This window comes from Choloepus didactylus, chromosome 14 (genome assembly GCF_015220235.1).
Source record: "Choloepus didactylus isolate mChoDid1 chromosome 14, mChoDid1.pri, whole genome shotgun sequence".
In the NCBI taxonomy this organism is placed as follows: domain Eukaryota; kingdom Metazoa; phylum Chordata; class Mammalia; order Pilosa; family Megalonychidae; genus Choloepus; species Choloepus didactylus.
Window position 1 is genome coordinate 95,113,531 of NC_051320.1, and position 25,726 is coordinate 95,139,256.

General features: G+C 42.2%; 1 protein-coding gene across 1 annotated transcript in view; it reads right to left on the reverse strand.

Annotated features, from left to right (window-relative positions):
• The window catches only part of TRAPPC9 (trafficking protein particle complex 9), a 743,379-nt gene that overhangs the window by 551,049 nt on the left and 166,604 nt on the right, over positions 1-25,726 (reverse strand). The window contains exons 11-12 of the mRNA XM_037803518.1: positions 22,193-22,338; positions 13,293-13,378 (exon numbers count right to left, since the gene is read on the reverse strand). Of these exons, the coding sequence (XP_037659446.1) occupies positions 13,293-13,378; positions 22,193-22,338 (232 nt within the window). The remainder of the gene's footprint in view (positions 1-13,292; positions 13,379-22,192; positions 22,339-25,726) is intronic.

The following is a 25,726-nucleotide window of genomic DNA, read 5'->3' on the forward strand; positions in this document are numbered from 1 at the left end:
CAGCAGAGAGGAGACAGGCATAGAACAAAAACAACACGAAAAACTCCAAAATAAAAGCAGAGGATTTTTGGAGTTCTGGTGAACACAGAAAGGGGAAGGGCGGAGATCAGGCCTGGAGGCGCATATGCAAATCCCGAAGCAAGGCTGATCTCTCTGCCCTGGGCACCTTTCCTTAATGGCCCTGGTTGCTTTGTCTATTAGCATTTCAATAACCCATTAAATCTCTGAGGAGGACCGTTTTTTTTTTTTTTTTTTTTTTTTAAATCCTTTTTGCTTTTTCTAAAACAATTACTCTAAGAAGCTCAATACAGAAAGCTTCAAAGAATTGAAATTTGGGCACATCAAGTCAAGAGCAGAACTAAGAGAGCTCTGAGACAAAAGGCAATAATCCAGTGGCTGAGAAAATTCACTAAACAACACAACTTCCCAAGAAAAGGGGGGTGTCCGCTCACAGCCACCATCCTGGTGGACAGGAAACACTCCTGCCCATCGCCAGCCCCATAGCCCAGAGCTGCCCCAGACAACCCAGTGTGACGGAAGTGCTTCAAATAACAGGCACACACCACAAAACTGGGCGTGGACATTAGCCCTCCCTGCAACCTCAGCTGAATGTCCCAGAGCTGGGAAGGGGGAGCAGTGTGAATTAACAGAGCCCCATTCAGCCATCATTTGAGCAGACTGGGAGCCTCCCAACACAGCCCAGCAGCCCAGAACTGCCCTGGGGGGACGGCACTCACCTGTGACATAGCACAGTCATCCCTCAACAGAGGACCCGGGGTGCACAGCCTGGAAGAGGGGCCCACTTGCAAGTCTCAGGAGCCATACGCCAATACCAAAGACTTGTGGGTCAGTGGCAGAGACAAACTGTGGCAGGACTGAACTGAAGGATTAGACTATTGCAGTACCTTTAAAACTCTAGGATCATCAGGGAGATTTGATTGTTAGGGCCACCCCCCCTCCCCGACTGCCCAGAAACACGCCCCACATACAGGGCAGGCAACACCAACTACACACGCAAGCTTGGGACACCAATTAGGCCCCACAAGACTCACTCCCCCACTCACCAAAAAGGCTAAGCAGGGGAGAACTGGCTTGTGGAGAACAGGTGGCTCGTGGACGCCACCTGCTGGTTAGTTAGAGAAAGTGTACTCCACGAAGCTGTAGATCTGATAAATTAGAGATAAGGACTTCAACTGGTCTACAAACCCTAAAAGAACCCTATCAAGGTCAGCAAATGCCACGAGGCCAAAAACAACAGAAAATTATAAAGCATATGAAAAAACCAGACGATATGGATAACCCAAGCCCAAGCACCCAAATCAAAAGACCAGAAGAGACACACCTAGAGCAGCTACTCAAAGAACTAAAGATGAACAATGAGACCCTAGTACGGGATATGAAGGAAATCAAGAAGACCCTAGAAGAGCATAAAGAAGACATTGCAAGACTAAATAAAAAAATGGATGATCTTATGGAAATTAAAGAAACTGTTGACCAAATTAAAAAGATTCTGGACACTCATAGTACAAGACTAGAGGAAGTTGAACAACGAATCAGTGACCTGGAAGATGACAGAATGGAAAATGAAAACATAAAAGAAAGAATGGGGAAAAAAATTGAAAAACTCGAAATGGACCTCAGGGATATGATAGATAATATGAAACGTCCGAATATAAGACTCATTGGTGTCCCAGAAGGGGAAGAAAAGGGTAAAGGTCTAGGAAGAGTATTCAAAGAAATTGTTGGGGAAAACTTCCCAAATCTTCTAAACAACATAAATGCACAAATCATAAATGCTCAGCGAACTCCAAATAGAATAAATCCAAAAAAACCCACTCCGAGACATATACTGATCACACTGTCAAACATAGAAGAGAAGGAGCAAGTTCTGAAAGCAGCAAGAGAAAAGCAATTCACCACATACAAAGGAAACAGCATAAGACTAAGTAGTGACTACGCAGCAGCCACCATGGAGGCGAGAAGGCAGTGGCACGATATATTTAAAATTCTGAGTGAGAGGAATTTCCAGCCAAGAATACTCTATCCAGCAAAGCTCTCCTTCAAATTTGAGGGAGAGCTTAAATTTTTCACAGACAAAGAAATGCTGAGAGAATTTGCTAACAAGAGACCTGCCCTACTGGAGATACTAAAGGGAGCCCTACAGACAGAGAAACAAAGACAGGACAGAGAGACTTGGAGAAAGGTTCAGTACTAAAGAGATTCGGTATGGGTACAATAAAGGATATTAATAGAGAGAGGGAAAAATATGGCAAACATAATCCAAAGGATAAGATGGCCGATTCAAGAAATGCCTTCACGGTTTTAACGTTGAATGTAAATGGATTAAACTCCCCAATTAAAAGATATAGATTCGCAGAATGGATCAAAAAAAATGAACCATCAATATGTTTGCATACAAGAGACTCATCTTAGACACAGGGACACAAAGAAACTGAAAGTGAAAGGATGGAAAAAAATATTTCATGCAAGCTACAGCCAAAAGAAAGCAGGTGTAGCAATATTAATCTCAGATAAAATAGACTTCAAATGCAGGGATGTTTTGAGAGACAAAGAAGGCCACTACATACTAATAAAAGGGGCAATTCAGCAAGAAGAAATAACAATCGTAAATGTCTATGCACCCAATCAAGGTGCCACAAAATACATGAGAGAAACATTGGCAAAACTAAAGGAAGCAATTGATGTTTCCACAATAATTGTGGGAGACTTCAACACATCACTCTCTCCTATAGATAGATCAACCAGACAGAAGACCAATAAGGAAATTGAAAACCTAAACAATCTGATAAATGAATTAGATTTAACAGACATCTACAGGACATTACATCCCAAATCAACAGGATACACATACTTTTCTAGTGCTCACGGAACTTTCTCCAGAATAGATCATATGCTGGGACATAAAACAAGCCTCAATAAATTTAAAAGATTGAAATTATTCAAAGCACATTCTCTGACCACAATGGAATACAATTAGAAGTCAATAACCATCAGAGACTTAGAAAATTCACAAATACCTGGAGGTTAAACAACACACTCCTAAACAATCAGTGGGTTAAAGAAGAAATAGCAAGAGAAATTGCTAAATATATAGAGACGAATGAAAATGAGAACACAACATACCAAAACCTATGGGATGCAGCAAAAGCAGTGCTAAGGGGGAAATTTATAGCACTAAACGCATATATTAAAAAGGAAGAAAGAGCCAAAATCAAAGAACTAATGGATCAACTGAAGAAGCTAGAAAATGAACAGCAAACCAATCCTAAACCAAGTAGAAGAAAAGAAATATCAAGGATTAAAGCAGAAATAAATGACATAGAGAACAAAAAAACAATAGAAAGGATAAATATCACCAAAAGTTGGTTCTTTGAGAAGATCAACAAGATTGACAAGCCCCTAGCTAGACTGACAAAATCAAAAAGAGAGAAGACCCATATAAACAAAATAATGAATGAAAAAGGTGACATAACTGCAGATCCTGAAGAAATTAAAAAAATTATAAGAGGATATTATGAACAACTGTATGGCAACAAACTGGATAATGTAGAAGAAATGGACAATTTCCTGGAAACATATGAACAACCTAGACTGACCAGAGAAGAAATAGAAGACCTCAACCAACCCATCACAAGCAAAGAGATCCAATCAGTCATCAAAATCTTCCCACAAATAAATGCCCAGGGCCAGATGGCTTCACAGGGGAATTCTACCAAACTTTCCAGAAAGAACTGACACCAATCTTACTCAAACTCTTTCAAAACATTGAAAAAAAATGGAACACTACCTAACTCATTTTATGAAGCTAACATCAATCTAATACCAAAACCAGGCAAAGATGCTACAAAAAAGGAAAACTACCGGCCAATCTCCCTAATGAATATAGATGCAAAAATCCTCAACAAAATACTTGCAAATCGAATCCAAAGACACATCAAAAAAATCATACACCATGACCAAGTGGGGTTCATTCCAGGCATGCAAGGATGGTTCAACATAAGAAAAACAATCAATGTATTACAACACATTAAAAACTCGAAAGGGAAAAATCAATTGATCATCTCAATAGATGCTGAAAAAGCATTTGACAAAATCCAACATCCGTTTTTGATAAAAACACTTCAAAAGGTAGGAATTGAAGGAAACTTCCTCAACATGATAAAGAGCATATATGAAAAACCCACAGCCAGCATAGTACTCAATGGTGAGAGACTGAAAGCCTTCCCTCTAAGAACAGGAACAAGACAAGGATGCCCGCTGTCACCACTGTTATTCACAATTGTGCTGGAAGTGCTAGCCAGGGCAATCCGGCAAGACAAAGAAATAAAAGGCATCCAAATTGGAAAAGAAGAAGTAAAACTGTCATTGTTTGCAGATGATATGATCTTATATCTAGAAAACCCTGAGAAATCAACGATACACCTACTAGAGCTAATAAACACATTTAGCAAAGTAGCGGGATATAAGATTAATGCACATAAGTCAGTAATGTTTCTATATGCTAGAAATGAACAAACTGAAGAGACACTCAAGAAAAAGATACCATTTTCAATAGCAACTAAAAAAATCAAGTACCTAGGAATAAACTTAACCAAAGATGTAAAAGACCTATACAAAGAAAACTACATAACTCTACTAAAAGAAATAGAAGGGGACCTTAAAAGATGGAAAAATATTCCATGTTCATGGATAGGAAGGCTAAATGTCATTAAGATGTCAATTCTACCCAAACTCATCTACAGATTCAATGCAATCCCAATCAAAATTCCAACAACCTACTTTGCAGACTTGGAAAAGCTAGTTATCAAATTTATTTGGAAAGGGAAGATGCCTCGAATTGCTAAAGACACTTTAAAAAAGAAAACGAAGTGGGAGGACTTACACTCCCTGACTTTGAAGCTTATTATAAAGCCACAGTTGCCAAAACAGCATGGTACTGGCACAAAGATAGACATATAGATCAATGGAATCGAATTGAGAATTCAGAGATAGACCCTCAGATCTATGGCCGACTGATCTTTGATAAGGCCCCCAAAGTCACCGAACTGAGCCATAATGGTCTTTTCAACAAATGGGGCTGGGAGAGTTGGATATCCATATCCAAAAGAATGAAAGAGGACCCCTACCTCACCCCCTACACAAAAATTAACTCAAAATGGACCAAGGATCTCAATATAAAAGAAAGTACCATTAAACTACTAGAAGATAATGTAGGAAAACATCTTCAAGACCTTGTATTAGGAGGCCACTTCCTAGACTTTACACCCAAAGCACAAGCAACAAAAGAGAAAATAGATAAATGGGAACTCCTCAAGCTTAGAAGTTTCTGTACCTCAAAGGAATTTCTCAAAAAGGTAAAGAGGCAGCCAACTCAATGGGAAAAAATTTTTGGAAACCATGTATCTGACAAAAGACTGATATCTTGCATATACAAAGAAATCCTACAACTCAATGACAATAGTACAGACAGCCCAATTATAAAATGGGCAAAAGATATGAAAAGACAGTTCTCTGAAGAGGAAATACAAATGGCCAAGAAACACATGAAAAAATGTTCAGCTTCACTAGCTATTAGAGAGATGCAAATTAAGACCACAATGAGATACCATCTAACACCGGTTAGAATGGCTGCCATTAAACAAACAGGAAACTACAAATGCTGGAGGGGATGTGGAGAAATTGGAACTCTTATTCATTGTTGGTGGGACTGTATAATGGTTCAGCCACTCTGGAAGTCAGTCTGGCAGTTCCTTAGAAAACTAGAGATAGAGCTACCATTCGATCCAGCGATTGCACTTCTCGGGATATACCCGGAAGATCGGAAAGCAGTGACACGAACAGATATCTGCACGCCAATGTTCATAGCAGCATTATTCACAATTGCCAAGAGATGGAAACAACCCAAATGTCCATCAACAGATGAGTGGATAAATAAAATGTGGTATATACACACGATGGAATACTACGCGGCAGTAAGAAGGAACGATCTGGTGAAACATATGACAACATGGATGAACCTTGAAGACATAATGCTGAGCGAAATAAGCCAGGCACAAAAAGAGAAATATTATATGCTACCACTAATGTGAACTTTGAAAAATGTAAAACAAATGGTTTATAATGTAGAATGTAGGGGAACTAGCAGTAGAGAGCAATTAAGGAAGGGGGAACAATAATCCAAGAAGAACAGATAAGCTATTTAACGTTCTGGGGATGCCCAGAAATGACTATGGTCTGTTAATTTCTGATGGATGTAGTAGGAACAAGTTCACTGAAATGTTGCTATAGTATGTAACTTTCTTGGGGTAAAGTAGGAACATGTTGGAAGTTAAGCAGTTATCTTAGGTTAGTTGTCTTTATCTTACTCCCTTGCTATGGTCTCTTTGAAATGTTCTTTTATTGTATGTTTGTTTTCTTTTTAACTTTTTTTTTCATACAGTTGATTTCAAAAAAGAAGGGAAAGTTAAAAAAAAAAAAAAAGAAAGAAAAAAGACAAACAAGGAAAAAAAAAAAAAGATGTAGTGCCCCCTTGAGGAGCCTGTGGAGAATGCAGGGGTATTCGCCTACCCCACCTCCATGGTTGCTAACATGACCACAGACATAGGGGACTGGTGGTTTGATGGGTTGAGCCCTCTACCATAAGTTTTACCCTTGGGAAGACGGTTGCTGCAAAGGAGAGGCTAGGCCTCCCTGTATTTGTGCCTAAGAGTCTCCTCCTGAATGCCTCTTTGTTGCTCAGATGTGGCCCTCTCTCTCTGGCTAAGCCAACTTGAAAGGTGAAATCACTGCCCTCCCCCCTACGTGGGATCAGACACCCAGGGAAGTGAATCTCCCTGGCAACGTGGAATATGACTCCCGGGGAGGAATGGAGACCCGGCATCGTGGGATGGAGAACATCTTCTTGACCAAAAGGGGGATGTGAAAGGAAATGAAATAAGCTTCAGTGGCAGAGAGATTCCAAAACGAGCCGAGAGATCACTCTGGTGGGCACTCTTACGCACACTTTAGACAACCTTTTTTAGGTTCTAAAGAATTGGGGGTAGCTGGTGGTGGATACCTGAAACTATTAAACTACAACCCAGAACCCATGAATCTCGAAGACAGTTGTATAAAAATGTAGCTTATGAGGGGTGACAGTGGGATTGGGAATGCCATAAGGACCAAACTCCACTTTGTCTAGTTTATGGATCGATGTGTAGAAAAGTAGGGGAAGCAAACAAACAGACAAAGGTACCTAGTGTTCTTTTTTACTTCAATTGCTCTTTTTCACTCTAATTATTATTCTTGTTATTTTTGTGTGTGTGCTAATGAAGGTGTCAGGGATTGATTTAGGTGATGAATGTACAACTATGTAATGGTACTGTAAACAATCGAAAGTACAATTTGTTTTGTATGACTGCGTGGTATGTGAATATATCTCAATAAAATTATTATTAAAAAAAAAAAAAAAAAAAAAAAAAGATTGTCGTATAGACTCAGCAATGATAAAAGAACTACATACAACAATGTGGACGAATCTCAAAAACATACTAAGCAAAAGGAGACACAGAAAGAATACATAGTGTATAATTCTATTTACATGGAGTCCATCAACAGGCCAAACTGATGGGGAGAGAAATCAGAAAGTGCCTCCCTGGGCAGGGGGAAGGGTGACTGACTGGAAAGGGGCACGCGGGAACTATCTGCGTGATAACAATTTTCTATAACTTGTTCTGGGAGGTTACTTGAGTGTAATTCAAATGTAAAACTCATCGAATTAAACACTTAAGATCTGTGTATTCTGTTGTATGTTAATTGTATCCAATTTTTTTAACTTAAAAAAAAAACAACTTCGGAGCAAAAAAATTAATATAATTCTACAGCTGTGGTCATATCAAAATAGAGTTTTCAGTCCTACTTACCAAGCCTTATAGAAAACAAGCCCTAATGAAAAAACTCAGGCTTGGAATCAGAGAGACCAGGGTCAGACAATGCCTATTCCACTTACTAGCTATTTGGCTTCTAACAATTTGATGAGTCTTTCTGAAGCTCAGTTTCATCATCTGTAGAAGTAAATCTCAGGATTATTAGAAATGTCAAATGAATAAATAATTGTGGCACTGTCCTGCCCAACACCAAGCACAGAGGGGGCTCTCAATAACGACCTCCTCGACAAGCATAATTCCCTCATGCTGAGTGCCCTACAACTTAAAGGGCTAAAGCTGGTATCTACAACTCCAAAGTCCACCTAAGGCGTTTCAAAAATTATCCGTCTTCCTCCAGTTTGGAAGTTCCTCAGAAACTTAAGGATGGAATTACCATATGACCCGGCAATTCCACTTCTAGATATAAAACCAAAAAAACAGACAGTAGGGACTTAAACAGATATTTGCATACCAATGTTCATGGTGGCACTATTCACAATTACTAAAAGGTGGAAGCAAACCAACATCAACCAGTGAATGGGATAAACAAATGTGGTATACACCTACACAACGAAATATTATTCAGCCATAAAAAGAACTGAAGTGCTGATACATGTGACAACATGAGTGAAACCTGAAGACATCACGTTAAGTGAAACAAGCCAGACACAAAAGGACAAATATTGTATGCTCTCGCTGATATGAAATAATTGGTATAAACAAACTCATAGAGTCAGAAACTGGCATATAGTCTACCAGGGGCCAGGATGAGGGTAGAGAATGGGGAGTTCAGAGTTTATATTTGGGTTGATGGGAAAGTTTTGGTAATGGATGGTAGTGATGGTAGCACAACATTATGAATGTAATTAACAGCAATGAATTACATATGTGTATGTGGTTAAAAGGGGAAAATTTATGTTGTCTATATGTTGCTAGCACCACAGGGCTATACAATACGTGCAGCGAACCGTAACGTAAATCATCAATTATAATTAATGGTACAATTTTAAAAATGTTCTTTCATCAGTTGCAAACAAATGTACCATACTAATGCAAGGTGTTAATAATACAGTGGTATACGTATACTCTATTTTTTGCATGATTTTTCTGTAAATCTAACTTCTCTAATATAAAAAAATAATAAATAAATAAATAATCAATCCATCTTTTTCATTCTCTTGCCTAATACATAATAGTCATTCAACAAGTACTATTAATGAATTGGTAGTAAATATTTTTACTCTAGCCTAAAATTGGATAATACACTTGTAAATAAATGGTAATAGTTTTACAATACATTAATGATCATACTTCACATTCAAATAGAACTTTCTGCAATTAATACCCACTGAATGGACCTGAAATACTTTCAAAGCGTTTTCACATCTAGCATCTTTAATCTCCGTAACTCCATGTTGATACAAAGGATAGATATTAACTGAGTAGGATTCAAAGCCAGGTCTGTCTTACACCAAAACTTCACTCTGACTATCATGCTATTCTGGCTCCTAAAAGGAAGAAAATTCATTCTCAAAAGATAAGAGATAGTTAAGGCAAAGTTATATTTATTCAATTTCTCAAACTTCAGTTTAATGCAAAAGGCACTGTAAAACTGCTTTACGTTTAAAAGAAATCATAATCTAAGTTTAAAAGCCCCCAACCTTGCCCATCACTTGTTTTTTGTTTGTTTGTGTTTTTTTGTTTGTTTTGTTTTTTACTTTGAAGACAGACAAATATAAAAGGAAACATAAGCTAGAAGATATGGCTTGGAAATAGCATATTCTCCTGAATTTCATCAGGCCAACACATACTCATACCTGACCCAGAGGGGTAATACTAGGAATTTTGCTCTGGTTTTCTTCTTCCTTTCCAATTAGCATGAGGCTGGAGCCTCGGGCTTTGGGAATAAGCAAGAAGAAAGCAGCAGTGGTAGCACAGGAAGACCCCAGGACCACCCCACAGCACCCGCTGAAGGGACCTCCGAGGACCGGCTCCGTGACAGGCCATAGCCACATGGGCATTCACTCTTATTCAGCAAAAGCGGAGAGCACTTTGAATTCAGGAATGCAGTCCAAAGAGCTCAAAAGCGAAAATGAAAACTCCTCCCGGGAATCCTTCAGGTGCTCTCTTACCCTCCACTCTTACATTCTTATTCTCGTCAAGGGTTGTTCAAGAAGCTGATTTCCAAAGCAAGGAAACATTTTCCTCTACAGAAACTGGATTCAAAGAACATAAAATCTATGAAGGTGGAGCTGAGATGACTATAATGATGACCAACGTTTTAAGCTACCAATTACTTGAAATTTTCAAATTCCAGCAAGTCACTCAAGTCAAATAAACACAAGCACTAACTGAGCACACAGAATGCATCACACTGGGTGCTGGGATGTGAGGGTTTGCAAGGCACAGTTCCACACTCCCAGGCAGGCTCCACCTGGGCACCAGGGGTTCCTGGGGGACATGGAGGGCTGCGGAGAGGAGGCGGCAGCACTTACTCTCAAGCTGCCAGGGTGGACAGGAGCTTACACCGGAGGCAGACAGAGCCCGGCAGGGTCACTGCTGGACCATAACCCTGCTCCTGGGGAAAGGCTGCAGGGCTGCCCGGCAGGCTTCTGGAAAAAGCCCAAACTCTTCAGTAAAACGTGCAAGCCTCCTCACCATCTTGTCCTTTTCTCCATGTCAGTCACATCCACAGCTTCCTCCCATGGACCAACTGTCTGCATATTCCTGAATGTGACATGGCCTTGTTTGATTTGCATTTTTCTCGGTGAAGCTTTACCCTGACAACCTTCGTCAATAAGCTGACCAGCACAGCTGGCCCTGCCCACCTCACCCTGCTCTTTGCTTTCCATTGTCATTTATGATCTTCTAATATGCTATATAAGTTACCTACTGACTAGGTTTCTTGTTCACTATCTGCCTCAATATTATATAACTTCCACACTGAAATGTTTATAAAATGAACTTGCCATTTCTGCCTGACACTGTTTCTAGCAGGTCTCAGGGTTTAGAGAAGGATGCCAGCCTTGGCCTCAATGGGCCTGCTGGGCACGGCCTTCTGACTTTGATACCTTCCTACAGAGGCTGCTTCCTGGACTTGAGCTGGTCGCATCAACCCAGCAGGGTGCCATTCCTTCTTCAAGCCTCAGATCCAAACTCACCTTCTTAGAAAGGACTTTCTTCCCTAAGTCCCCTGTAAACACATTCTGCTCTGATCTTCAGAAGGTCTCACATCTCTATTTCATGTAGCACTGAGCACACAGCACTAAGCAAATGCCATGGCTACCGGCTTCCATGCCTGCCTCCCCCTTTGGAATGCCTTCCTCAAGAACAAGGACCACTTCTCCAGTGACTTGCTTATACCCCAGAATACAGAAGATGCTTGATAAATGTTTGTTGAATGAGCCAGAAAGAATCAATGACAGCTGAAAGTGTAGTGTATCTCAGGTTCTAGTGGGGAATATTGGCAAAATATCCAAGCAGAAAATTTTAGTTGAATAAATTATGGTATATACATATAATGCGGTACATGCTGCTGTGAAAAAAAAATGAAGAGGATCTCTAAGGCAATATGAGCAATTTCCAGGAGATATTGTGAAGGAGGAAAGTAAAGTACAAAATAGCATACAGAGTAGGTTACCTCTTGTAAGAGAAATAAGGAGACATAAGAAAATATACATGTATCTGCTTATCTTCATAAAAAGAATCACAAGAAGAGTAAATTAGAAAACAATGAAGTCGGTTACCTACAAAAAGGAGAAAGAAGGTAGAAAATACAGGAGTTTTGATTTTGAAGGCACATTAATGTCCTCCATATTAAAAAATAAATAAAATTAAATCAATGAAAATGGGAAAAACTAAACTGAAAGAAAACTGAAATACATGGACCCAACTGGACTCAAATGAAATCATAACAACTAAAAAGGGTAGGAGACAACTCATGCACGTAACTTATGCAGATGATGTTTCACCATCCTCTGCCCCGAGTGAAGTAAGGGGTGGGTGCTGGAGAACTGCAAACAAATCCTGAACTCTTTTCGGTGGGCTTGCTTTCTGTGGTGGTGTGGCCAAAGCAACTCAGAGCTACTTTGCTTGTGTTACAGTATTGAGCAAATGGGGGAGTGTGTTGATGTTGGGAGCCCGGTTCTCACACTGGAAGAAGAGGCACAAAATGGAATAAAGACAGGCAAGAGAAAACCCTATGGGGATGGACTGGAATTGGAGGTATCAATGTGAACTCACAATTTTTAATTATGCATTTGTGGGGGTGTATATGCACGTATACGTGCATGCATATTTGTACGTGGGTATAAGTCTGTAGGTATAAGCATACATATATATATGCATGTCTACCTTTCCTACAGGAACCATCCAAAACAAAGATGAGTGCACCTAGTGCCCAAATTTGAGCAGAGCTTGAAGTGATCTATGTGTAGAACAGATACAGTGAGTAAAGGGCAGAAGCAGAAAAACCAATTAGGTGGCTATTGCCCCCAGGTAAAATAGAAAACAATGGTCCATTCCCTGGGGGAGCCTCAGGACTGTAAGTGTAATATTTTGCAGAGTTTTTCACCACGCCACCTGCTGGAAGCCTAAACACCACCCTAAATAGCTACCAAGTGACAGCCTACCCAGCCAACTCCAGCTCATTCTAGCAGGCTAAAGGAAAATGTCAGCTATTTTTACACTGCCCACTGCACATCACTGAAAAGCAACAAAGCAGTACTCTGTAATAATATGCATATGGAAGACTCAAGGAACGGAATCTACAGGGGTGGGCAGGTGGGTGGCTCAGCTCTGGGAACGTTCGAGTTAGCTGGGAGAGCCATTCCAACAGACGCTACTGCAAGTGAAACTTTAATGCCCTACACAAAACACGGGAACAGAACATCGGGATTTCAACCCAAGAGAAAACCTCATAGTAGAAGCACAGTAATTTATCCTTTTTTGAAAGAGCTTGTTCTCTCCCTGAGCCTTGGTCATCATGTCATCTTGCAGCAATAAAATGATACTGAAGTTATCAGGTAGCAGGCATAATGTAGACTTTGTAAACTACACTAACTTCATGTAAACTTCAAAATGATTATTTCTAATCTTATGTCTAAACAACTAAGCTTGGTATGTGTTCAAATTGGAGGTTTCTTTGTTCCGTGATTTACGTATTTATTAAGTTTATGCTGCTTATTGAGCACCACTGGACCAGTCAGAAAAGACACAAGAATGACAAGACGTGATCCTCACCCACAAAACAAATATAAAAACAGACATATATCCTAGAATGTGTGTCCTTAAATATTAAGTAAAAACACATTTTAATGATAAGTTGGTGTTTGGGCCCAAAAAGGTCAAACGATTGGCAATACATACCATGTTTTCAACTCGGAGTTCAAATGGCATTGGGTTATATACCATCAGTTGAACTTCACACACATCTCCTTGAACCCACTGGAAATCTAGAAAATACACAGAAGAACCCGTGCATTAGGTATTTTGCACATTTCACATGGTTTCAGATTATTCCTCTGTCATTGATTTTCCCAACAAAGTAGTAAGCACAGTGATTACCTTGAAACACACGATTCAGAACTAGTGTTTGGGCTAGCGAGTCATTACTGCCACTTGGACAGCGAATGTGAAGGGTGTTTCTCGTCGTTCTTCCACATGCTACAGTCGTTCCAGCCTGCCCCAGGCAGCTCCTCAAAACCAGAATCAGTTGCAATGGCTCTGTTGTTGGTGAGGGCCAAAAGTGAAACAGAACTTCACTGGTCCAGAGTAGCCAACTAGGGAAGGTGGCCCTGGGGTCAACCCCATCCCTCCCTAAGACTGTGAAAGAAGGCGGCGACTTCTCTCCCCGACTCCCAGGTCAGCACCTGTGGTACACACAATTCTGAGATGACCCTGCGTATGAGGGTGACAGTTAGGTTAGGTTATAGAACAGGCTGAGAGGCATTTGTAGGTGTAACTGAGGTCCCAGATCAGTTGACTGAGTTAATCAAAAGGAGATTCTCCTCGGTGGGCCTGACCCAATCAGGTGAGCCCTCAGAATGGACATGACACTTCCGGAAGGAAAATCTTCGAAGCATGAGAGGGTCTAAGGAGGGGCCACATGTCAAAGACCTGAGAGCAGCCTCTAGGAGCTGAGAGCAGTCCCTGCTGACAGCCAGCAGGAAAATAGGGAACCCTGTCACACAAACACAAGGAAATGAGCTCTGCCAACAACCTGAGTGAGCTTGGAAGTGGACCCCTCCTTAATCAAGTCTCCACAGGACACCTCGATTTCGGCCTGTGAGACAGTGAGTAGAGGACCCAGCTAAAACATGCCAGATTCCTGGCCCATGGAATGACAAAATTGTGTTCTTTTAAGCCACTAAAAGTTTCTGGGTAATTTGCTACATAGCAAATTAATGAAATTTGAAAACGGAATTAAAGGAAAATGAAAATTAAAAGAGTTCTCATCCCCATTTCCCCTCTCCTTCCTGCCTTTACGATACTCCATTAAGCAAACCAGAAGTTATTTCAGAATTAACTAACACATGTTGGGTATCTGTTACGTGTGAAGGACTTTCAGATAGATTATCTCAACACTTTCCAAAATTACCTCCTGAGGTAGTTACTACAATCGCACTGTCACAAGGCAGGCACTCAAGGCCCAGAGAGGTTTGACTTGTCCAGGAATCTCCCAGCTAACAGGAAGTGCAACAGGGATCCAAACCCAGGTCCTTGAACTCAAAGGAGCATCTAGAATGGGCACTGCTGGTTCAAAGGGAAGAGTAAGGCTTTTTCTAAGGTAGATATTAGATTCACTGACTAGATTTACTCAATTCTCACAGAGCTTCCACAACCATATTTTCAAGACACAGCTTTTTTTCACTTTGCACCAGGTACCCTGCACAGAGACGAAGGCAAACTCCACCAAATCTATGACACATGAACATGAGTTAGCATCTTGAAATTGTGCAAAATAAAAAATAACCTCTCAGGTAAGTGAACTTACAAAATACTTGCACAGCCATGTACTCATTTGAGCCTCCTGACAATGTGGTGAAGTGGTCAGCAGAGCAAGTGTTATTCTCATTCTACAAAAAAAAAAAACTCCACCTGACAGGCTGAACTGCCTGTCCATCTCAGGCCCTAATGAATAAGACAGCTAACATTCAAACGCAAGTCTGCCTGGCTTCAAAGCCTATGTTCTCGTCACTGTTCTGCTCTACCTCTGAGGAGATGCAAAAACCTAGGTGCTCTGCCTCCCTGCTTCACCCCAGCTCTCCCTCCCTGCCCTCCCCAGTCCCAATCTATGTGTATCTTGGGGGGGGGGGGGGACACAATAACCCTCCGTCCTTGTTCACAAAGGTCATTAGCCAGAGCATTGTCTACCGATAGCACCGACCCTCTCCCCCGTCTTCAGTGTCGCCACTGAGCCTGTCAGTGACTGACAGGTGTTTAACATCCCAGCCTACTCCTCAGAGCAGATGAAAGTCTTTTTTTAAAACAAAAACAAAACAAAACAAAAGTTGCTTGCCTGGCACCTAAAGAAAGGTTCATTTTCTCTGTCATGGTCAAAAAATAATCATTTAAAAGAAAAAAAAAAAAATTCTCCAGGGGTGCTGATGGAATAAATTATGTGCTCCTAGTCTACTAAAGGTAAATCTAAGCTAAATCACTGATTACATGAAAAGTTATTTTTATCTGAAAGAAGGCGATAATCCCCTTTCCAACCCTTAGTGGCTCAAAGCCCACAGTGGTGCTGCTTCTTAGATATCGTGTCCTGGCAATGATGGGAAGGAGAGGAACGTGTACCGAGGACACCCCTTTGCCCCTCCGGCTGGCACGTACTGCTCTCAGGGGGATAACGGCAGCTCTCCAGCTGCTAACATTGACCAGTTCCTCTTTCTCCTGCACTGGAGGGGCCCCAGCGGCAGGAAGCACTTCAGATTTATTACCGCATCCCAGTGCCAGCACAGTGTGTGCAACTGGTACGCAAAAAGTTATGTGAATGACTGCCAGGCACTTTGGGGCATTACCTCACTCAGTCCTCAGAATAACCCTCCCAGTTAGCTCACTCTACCATCCCCGTTTTGTAGACGGGGCAGCTGCAGCCGCAGGACCCTAGAGGACTTGTCCAAGCTTACGCAGCAGGGAAGGGCTACAGCCCAAGTCCCCCTGACAGCTAGGGTCTTTCTGGGCCCCCACACTGCCTCTGGGAGCTCTCAACCAGCAAGACCTCACCTGCTGCAAAGTCACAGTTACACAGAAGCCCAGGCCTCTACGCTCAATCCAAAGTCACCATGCTGCAATTATCTTTGCATTTAGAGTTTAACTCAGATGACGGCAATGCAAGTCAATAAACAGACATAAAGACTGGTAAATTTTCCCACATTATACTCGAAAATGGTCTCAAAAACTGCCCTTGAGGGTTTCTTCTTCTCTACTACTCTGTGCTCTATCACGTAATGATAACTCTCCAAAACAGCCACAGATTCTTTTTTGAGACTAGAAATGTAGGTTAAAGATAGGTGATTCATCAAACCTCTAGGCAGGGACTCACTGATGAGAATATTGCCAAACAGTATTGGAAGCCACAGAATACAAACTACATTTTCCTACCCATGGGTATTCAATAAATAACATGCATTATGGTTGAACCTTCTGTAATGTCTCAGAAAAAAATCCTGCATCATCCACTGAATCCATTCTCTGCCTGGACGCTCAGTACATCTCAACACAATGAGGAGCCAGGTGGCAATGAGAAAAATCCCTGGGGTCTGAGTCGTGAAAGCTGGGCTGGCAATTGAGCTCTGCAGTTTCTAGTTCTCTGGCCTTGGGAAGGTTGTATTCCGAATCTCGTTTTTCTCATCTGTAAGTTTGGAATACAACCGTGTCTCCAGCACCCACATCACACAGTTATGAGACTCTCTGGATAGTGTATGTGTGAGCTCCTTCAACAAATGTATAGTGTTGTCTCCATAAAAAGAAACTGCAACAGTTCCTTAAGACTTAGAGGAAGAAATAAAGAAGGCTCAGAGCCAGCGTCACGGGTGGACGTCCCGTGTACTCCACGGGGCCTTGTGCCCAGAGGAGCCCCACACTAGGTCTAATGCTCTGCTATCGCGGTCCTGAAATTCTGAGTAACTGTTGAACAAGGGGTCCTCCATTTTCACTTTGAACTATGTAGCCGGTCCTGAGATGAGGAGTCGCACACTTCACTCCCAGGCCTCTAAGGCACCTCTAGAAGTTTTTCTCCAAATGAAATGGGTGAAACTTTACTAAGAAGTTCTTTATGGGAGAAAGCTTTCTCCCACCCCTGAGGAGAACCAAAAAGAGAAGCCAGAGACTCCTAGAAGGTCTGAGAGAGAAGAGCCTCGTCAATTCTGTAAAGACTGGAGTCCAGGGCCACCTAAGGAAAGAGGGGCCCAGAAAGCAACCTGCCCATCATCACAGCACCTGGAAGATGCCGAATCGGAGCAGGACCCAAGTCCTCTAGGAAAAAGGAGGCCTCACTGCCCCCCAAATGAGGAAAGAACAGACATTGTTTTCATCCCTCCTGCTAAACGGAAGGTGCGCTGGGGTGGACCCGGGAAGCATCAGTGGCCCTTCCTGGCTAACCACAGTGTCCACCTAGCTCCTGGGTCTCCATCACCTCCACTGTGCGCTCCAGAGCACAGAAGCAGCAGGCAGGGATACATACTGGGGCTGTCTTTCAAAATCAATAGATTAAAACTGGAATTTCAAAGACTTAACTTCACACTACAAATGTCTATTTGGTTGGTTCTTTCTCCCCTGAAACCAGTAAATGACTACAGCAGGAAAGGTCACTCATTCCCTGAATATTTAGTGGACTTATTAGGTGCCAGGTCTTTGCTGGACCCTGGAGATGGGGTTATAAAAAGAAAAAGTGATTGACCTCAAGAGGCTCACAGTCTGGGTGGAAGAGACAAAAAGGTAAATGGATCCTGTGATTTGATCTCCCACGTGCTACAAAGGAAAGGAGCATATGGTGCCCCTGGTGAAGAGGACGGCCTGCCCAGGTGATTCGTCAAACCTCTAGGCAGGGACTCACTGATGAGAATATTGCCAAACAGTATTGGAAGCCACAGAATATAAATTACATTTTCCTACCCATGGGTATTCAATAAATAACATCCATCGGGGGGCCTAACTGTCATCTCCAAAGGCATCCTCCACACAACAAGAGTCATGCACTGGGCTACACACTGTTCTGATTTTTCCTGCTTCCTCCTATTAGAGTAGCCCCCAGAACAGTTCTGCATCCCTAACAGGGGTTCGGGGAACATCCAGTGGCTCAGACGGGTGCACAGTTTTGAGAACTATCAACACAAACATACACTTCCACTTGCCCACATGCACAGTCCTAAACAGGACCACCTGCTCCATGATCTGATCAGAAGAAGACCCTGCAGCTCTGCAACAGAGCCCACTAAAATCCCGGTCGGTTTCCTATCATTATTAAATTCAAAGTTGTTTCCAAAGAAATGTTTGTGTAGTACTTAACATAACAATTGCTTTCTCTATAGGAAAATGAACCTAACCAGTTTCTAGATAAACCATTTGCCTTCTTTAAATACATGGGCTCTGTGTAAACAGATTCAATCCAAGAGGTTTCCAAATTTTTACTTTGTTGGATAAATGGCAGGTGGTTCTGTTACTTGTGTAAACTGTTAGACCTTACCATGTGTAGTTCTTCCTTACTGAGGAAGGCCATTTGAAGCCAACCAAGGCACACACCAAGGAGAAGGGGCTTAGCAGCCATTCCTAAAGCCCTGCTCCAATCTGCAATTCTGTTTAAGAGCCACTAATGACCCCCATTATCTGCACTATAATGTCTAAACCGATAGTCTAGCATCCAAGATTTTCTATGATTTGTCCATAAACAACGTTTCAGATGATTGCTGGGAGCCAAAATAATCAACTTCCTCTTCTTCATGATTTCTCACCTGTAAGTGGTCATCTGGCTCCTTCTGCCCCTTCATTTGCTCTACAAATATGTACTGAGCACTGACTCTATTCACGGCCCTAGGCTGGGTGCTGGGGATACAGGAGTAAATAGAACATGCAGGACCCAGTTCTTGTGCAACTAATATCTAAGGGAAGACTAGCATGCAATTACTTAATTGTAATGTGGTAAGTGCTACAGGAAAGGCAAGCTGTAGCATGTGAGTGTAAGAGATTATGCTTATTTCATGTTTCTATCAAATCCAATCCTACTGGTCACTGATGGCCACTGTTAGAAAACTCCTTTCCAACACCTCCAGAGCAGAAAGGAAACATGCAAAACATAAGAGAAAGTTTAAAATCTTGTCATTTTAAATATATTTATTAAAGATATTTAGTAAAAGAAAGGCAAAAGTTTCCATGCTACAGAAGAAAACAATTTTTTCCGTTCAATCTTTTTTGTTTATTTCATGCCACTAATTAAAATTAGCCACTATTTTATTTATTAGTCTACTAATGTGGAATTACTATTTCTTGAAGGTACTACTTATTTGTACTTACTACTTCCCTTCAACTTCTACCTAGACCTGAGGACAGCAGGCCCACGTCTGTCTTGTTCACTCCCAGAACTACAGGCCAGGGATACCAGATGCCTGGCATACAGAGGGAGGCTCACTGAAGGATGAAGGAAGGAACCAAGGAATGACTGAATTAGTGGCAATATAGACAGACAGAGAGGACAGAGACAGATTAGATATAGATACAGATACAGACATAGACATGACAAACACGTACATACATCCATACACAAGCACATAGATAATTAGCATACCATATACAGAGGGCTCATAGTTTCATAAATTCACCAAAATTCAAAATCAGATGCTGTTTTTCAAAGGCATCACCCCATGTCCCTTCCTTTATTATTCTTTTTATTTTAATATGAACAGCTAGAACTCTCCAAGCCACACCTTCAGAAATCCACACTGCTCCCCAGAAGGCAAAATTGCTTTAAGAGTCTCCAAGAGGCTTTCTCCAAAGTCTGGGGTTTCCCTCCTCTCAGTCTGTTTAGTGCTTTTCATTTGTGTCCCACCAGTTTTAGAGAACTATTATTTAATCTGGTCTTGATTTCCAGCTTCGCATGTGTTTGTGTCCTGCCGGCATGAACTGCACTGGAAGCTTTGTGGAGGGCAGGGACTGTGAGGCCCCACCATGCACACTGAGCACACGACGGGGTGGGGGGCTGGGGGGAGCAGGAGTGCCGCACTCAGTGTGAAGAGACAGGAGCTCCCTTGGCCACTAACTAGCTGAGTAACATTTGGTCAGCCATCCCTCTGAGTTTCCTTCCTCATCTGTAAAAGGAAGAGGAAGATAACTTCCTTAAAAAATACTGGGAAAATTAAATGAGACAACAGTTACAACACCCCCTCATAAAGCACTATTTGAATGAGAGTAATGATCACCAGTACAAGAAAGCACAAAGGTCTTTTTAGCATTCTTACCTTACTTAAGCCCTCTGTATTAGGGAACAACTCTACTTCTTAAGGAATGCTTTGTTTTTAAGATGGTCAGACAATTTATTAATTGTGAATAAGGTTTATTATGAGACCCTGAAAGAAGCTAAGAAATTCTAGAGATAGTTTAATATAAGATTATATGACATGCATAATGCTCACGTCCCTTCTGCCTTGAATTCCACAGTGCAGCAGAAAAAGAGCAAGGAATGTAACGAGGTTCTAGGTTCTAGGGTCTGCTGTGAGTTCTTAAACAAGTCACTTAAACTCACTGAATCTTGGTTTTCTTATCTGTAAAATGGGATTCATTCATTCATTCATTCGTTCAACCTGTTGTAGGAGCTGGACTGAACAAGATAGAGTCCCTGGCCTCCTACTACACTGCGGAAGGAAAAGCAGGAAAGGATTAGCCACTATCTGAGTTGTAGGGACGTCCTCCAGGCAAAGAGAAACACAGATAGTGGACCTGGAGAAGGACAGGAGCAGTGGCAAGTGCAATATGGGATCAGAGAAGGCTCCCCAAGGCGGGGCCAGCTGAACTGAGAGTGCAATAAGGTGACAGAGTGTGTGAGCCAGTGAAGGCATGGGGGATTGATTCTAGGCAGAGGGAACAAGAAGCACAAAAGCCCAAACAGGCAAGATGGAAGAGGCAGGCAAAAGCAGCACCATGCACCACTAATCCACGAAAAGGAGTGTGGACATTATTGTAGGTGCAACAGGAAGCCTATATCCTAGGGAAAGGGACCTCATCGAGGAAGGAGTCAGGATGCCTTGTTCCCAGAAAGTGGGGTGGGGGGGATAGGGGGGTGGTAAGGAGAGGAAGAAGAAAACATTGTATTTCAAAAGCAGGGAGCAAAACCTTAGCAGGCCTTCCATTTACATTCCTAGAAGGGATTTAGCAATCACCTACCAAGGACCAGCCTCTGCATCCATTTAGATTTGTCCTTGTGACGTGCACGCTCTGTTTTAGTCCTCTACCTGGCAGTGATCAGCAGTAACAATCCCAAACTGCCAGGGGCCCATGGGCCTGTCTGGGCAGCTGCTAGGAAGGGGGCACTGGGGAAGAAAGAGGCCCATCCACAGCCAGACTTCAGAGGATGCCCGGCCCAGAGTGGGCGAGGGCAGAGGGAGACCCAGGCCTGCCACGAGGAGGGAAGTGAGCAGGTCTGGGGTTGGGAGCTTAGCGCTTAGAAGAGCACATTAGAGGTTTTCAAAGAATGAGAGCACAACACAACAGGTTTCACTCCCCATCTATCCCATAATGTAATTTAATCTTTCTTTGATGGTTCATCATACACTTCGGGACTGGCTATGGCTACCACCTATACAAAACAAGGACTACCAGTGTTCAAAGAGAAAACAAGACAATTTCCTTATCCCCAGTCAATCCCACACATCATCCAACCTTTTACTCTTTCTCTGATGATTCAGAAGTCATTTTAGGCCTTGGAAAATCACTCTGGTCTCCAATTATGACTCTTCCGGTGTTTGCATAAGACCCAGTTAACAGAGGTCTTTCTGATTTCTAGAACTTCTAACAAAATCATCTTTTATGAAATAAATTTTAAAAATCAGATCTATGGTCAACTGCCTGACAAAGGCAGCAAACAGAATGAAATTATATGGGAGTATATACAAATATGTGTATAAGTATACACGTGTATACATATAAAAATACGTTGATACATAAAAGAATGAATGGATGCATTGGCATGTTAATTTTGCCCCAAAAAATGTTGATTTTGTAAAAAACTGGATACCAGGTGGCAGAGCCCAGTTAGAAAGCAAGAGTAAAAGGCTCACCTATTTTCTTGTTGCGCTCCTCTCCGCGGCTGTGGGCAATAATGGGAGAGTAGATGAAAGGACTCTTGGTCGACATGTTCTGACCCAGCAAGCTTTTCATTTTCTGTGGCCGAAGGCTGGCAGGAAGGTTCAACAGTTTCACATGCCTGTTGATTCAAATGGAACAAAAATACTTCATCTGCCTTGTTAGCTTGGTTTCAGGATAAATACTACCAAATAACATGTGTTAGAAAAAAATTAATCGAAATAGAGGATAAACTGAGGGAAGGAAATGCACTCAAACTGGGTGGGACACAGCAGAAGAACTTCGCCCTCAGTCACTCAGCTCTGTCCTGGGGATAGGAAGTAAGTCCACATGGCTCAGGGGGTCGGAGGCTGCCACTTCCCTGCCGTGGGCTTCGTGGATTCACTCAATGATGGACTGGAGTCCGAGGGGCCCGTTTGGAGTCTGAGCTGCAATACTTACCAGCTGCATGCCTTTGCAGAAAGCCACGGCCTCCCAGAACTACAGGGAGGGGTAAATCAAATGCTCCTGGCACAGTGTCTCCTGCCCTGCAGAGGCTGGTTCCCTCCGCTGAGCCTCCTTCCCCTTCCCAATAGTCATACCCACAGCAAATATAAGTGCAGACCCTACTCTGTAAGGTCAGAAGGCACCACCTGCTTTACTTCAGGAGCTGGCTGATTCTCTATCAGCACAGTCTACATCTTAAAATTGTTTTCCCAGCTGTGGAAATCTTTACTTGCGTGCAAATCCAATCAACTGGCATTTGTTGAAAAAGCCTCGTCAACAGCGTCTGAGCACAGTCGGGCAGTGTGCTGGCCACTTCCTAACGTACCTTCTGAGCTGGGCACTATCATTATCGGCTCCACTCTATCCAAGAGGACACTGACACGAGACAGAACGCCCATTGGACTTGTGGTCCTGACCTCAGGAGGACTCCTCCTTTCCCCTGGTTCCATGTTTCCATGCGGGTTGACACCCATCAGACTAACAGTCCTGACCTCACTCTGTCCCTCCTCCCTGCTCCAGAGTGAGGTGGTAAATCCAGGTGGAGAACCAGGGGGTTCCTGGCTCAACCCCTTCCTCTGGAGGCCTGGCTGCCTGCAGGGAGCACACTTCTGTGCCTTAACAGGGGCCTGCCCCATGGAAGAGGCCTACAGCTATGCAGTGACTGGGGTAAGTCCCTCCGACTCAGGGAAGGTCTCACAGCCATCTGGCCAGATCTGAGCCGTGCCTTGCATTACACCTGCCATCTGCCTGAGACACATGTTTCTTTCTATTGATTTCAAACTCAGGCGGGGGCGGGGGCAGGAGGATAGAGTGCTATGAACTGGAAAACTGCAAACCTTAGTGGGTCACTTTGAGGATTAAGTAAGGTAATAATGTAAAGCATCTATAATAGGGCCTGACACCAAGTAGGTGCTCAAAATTTCCCTTCTCTTCCTCTCTTTAAAACAACACTTACTTACACACATAGAGAGCAGAGTCCCTAGTTCAAAGATTATAAGACTGGACTGTAGTAAAGAAACCCTGCTGAGAAGATGCTGTGGACCTTGGAGCAAGTCAGGTTTATCGGGTCTTCGAGAAGCCTCATTTGTAAAGTGATTGCATTTTCCTGGGACACTAATAGCCTTCTATTTCATGCCACAGAATCACCACCTTAAAATCCGATATCATCTGTGATTCTACAGGGATCTATGACAAGCACAGAAATTGCAGATCACATAAAAGCTTTTTAAAATATGCAAAAGAAGTCTGAGGGCATGGTCAGCCAGAAAAGTAACCCAATAAACTGTCACAGCCTTCAGTCTAACCCAAAATTTTGCATAAAAGATCACTTTATAAAACGTGCCCTGCAGAAAAACAATCGTTCAAATCACCTGACGTAAAGGAGCATAATCCATTTATTGCAGAACTAATAATACTGTCCTTGGTTTACGAAGCTGCCAACAGTAAAGCAGAATTCCAGGGATAAGGTTTCAAGCACAAGGATTATTTTCAGAGACTCCATTTGGAAACTGTTGACATTTAAAAATCTGACTTTCCTCAGCACACTATGGCCAACTGGGACAATGCAGGGAAACATGGAGCCAATTAGGGAAGTGACTGAAGCAATGAGGCTGACAGGAATGCAACAAACTCAGCTTCCGTCCTCGATTTTTAATCTATCAAACTTATTTACAGGGGAAACAAACCTAAGAATCTACTGAATATCTCATAACAGACTGGCAGCGACTACACCTGGCCTGGATGATCCCGTTTGGAATGATGAGGCCACTGACCCTCCCAAGCCGGGGCATGCTGCAACAGCTGAAACGGGCAGCCCACGCTGGCCAGGCTAATAACGGGAGGCCACCCAGCTCTCAGCCCTGCATGCCATCATACATGTCTTACTATCCCCAAAAGGCTCTACTTCAGGAAATCCTCAAAGGAGGTTGTGGACCTGGCCATTATACCAAGAATGAAAGAAGATTCTAACAACGACGTGAACCTGGGGAGATCACGGAAGCTGCATCCACTGGAATCTGAGAGGCTGACTTTGTCCTGTTTTGTAAAACAAGAAAAATCCCCCTGAATGTTGTGGCCTGTAACCTCTTCTTAAATAAATGCCTGTAATCCTTTCTCAAATAATGAAATTCACTGAAAAGATTAAGTTTTGAAAGTGCCAAAGCCACTCAAAACAACTCAAAGTTCACTGTGACTATGAGGTTTCAGTCCTTATCAATTTAAAAACCCTCATTAATTCTAAAGCTCTTTTCCAAGCTGAAAGAACTCAACATCAGTTCAACAACAACAAAAAATATACGCTAATCCTCCCCAATTAAACAGCCACTGATTTACTAGAAATGGCAACTAAACTCTATCCCAATTCCCTCTTTAACAGTCTATAATTTCTAGTTTCTTGACCATCTCCATGATTATCTGAGCCTGATATTCTACTATTAGCAATTAGAGAGAATTCTGTAAAGACTAAAATCAGAATGTGTATAGTTTTAACTGAACTTTTCACTGCTCTAACTGGGGACAGTAGTAACAACATATATGTTTGACAGCCGCCCTGCCACATGGGATGATGTTTGACCATTACTGCAGCGCTAGCATTTAGCACTAGGTCAGGCACAGCTTAGGCACTCAATATTAATACTTGATTAATTGAATTTTGAAGTCAATTAAAACAAATTTGTACTTTGGCCCCCTTTTTTAAAATTAACTTGCATCATAATTACTTAAAACCATTTTTGGTTCCCAGTTCATGTTCCCATGCTACAGAACACAAGTATTTTTCTGCAAACTGATTAAATGGTTTTATTGTAAAAAACTGGGAAAGGCCTTAATTGAAAAAAAAAAAAAAAAAAGGTTCTGACCATCTACTACAAAACCAAAATCATAATTATGAGACATCTCCAACATTAAGTCATTATCTAACAATTCTGTAGAGCAAATGTGATAATTTACTCAGTGATGTGGACACTTTTCAACCAACATAACACTGAGCTCTCCCCATAGTTAGAAGGAATGACTTGAAATGCCTG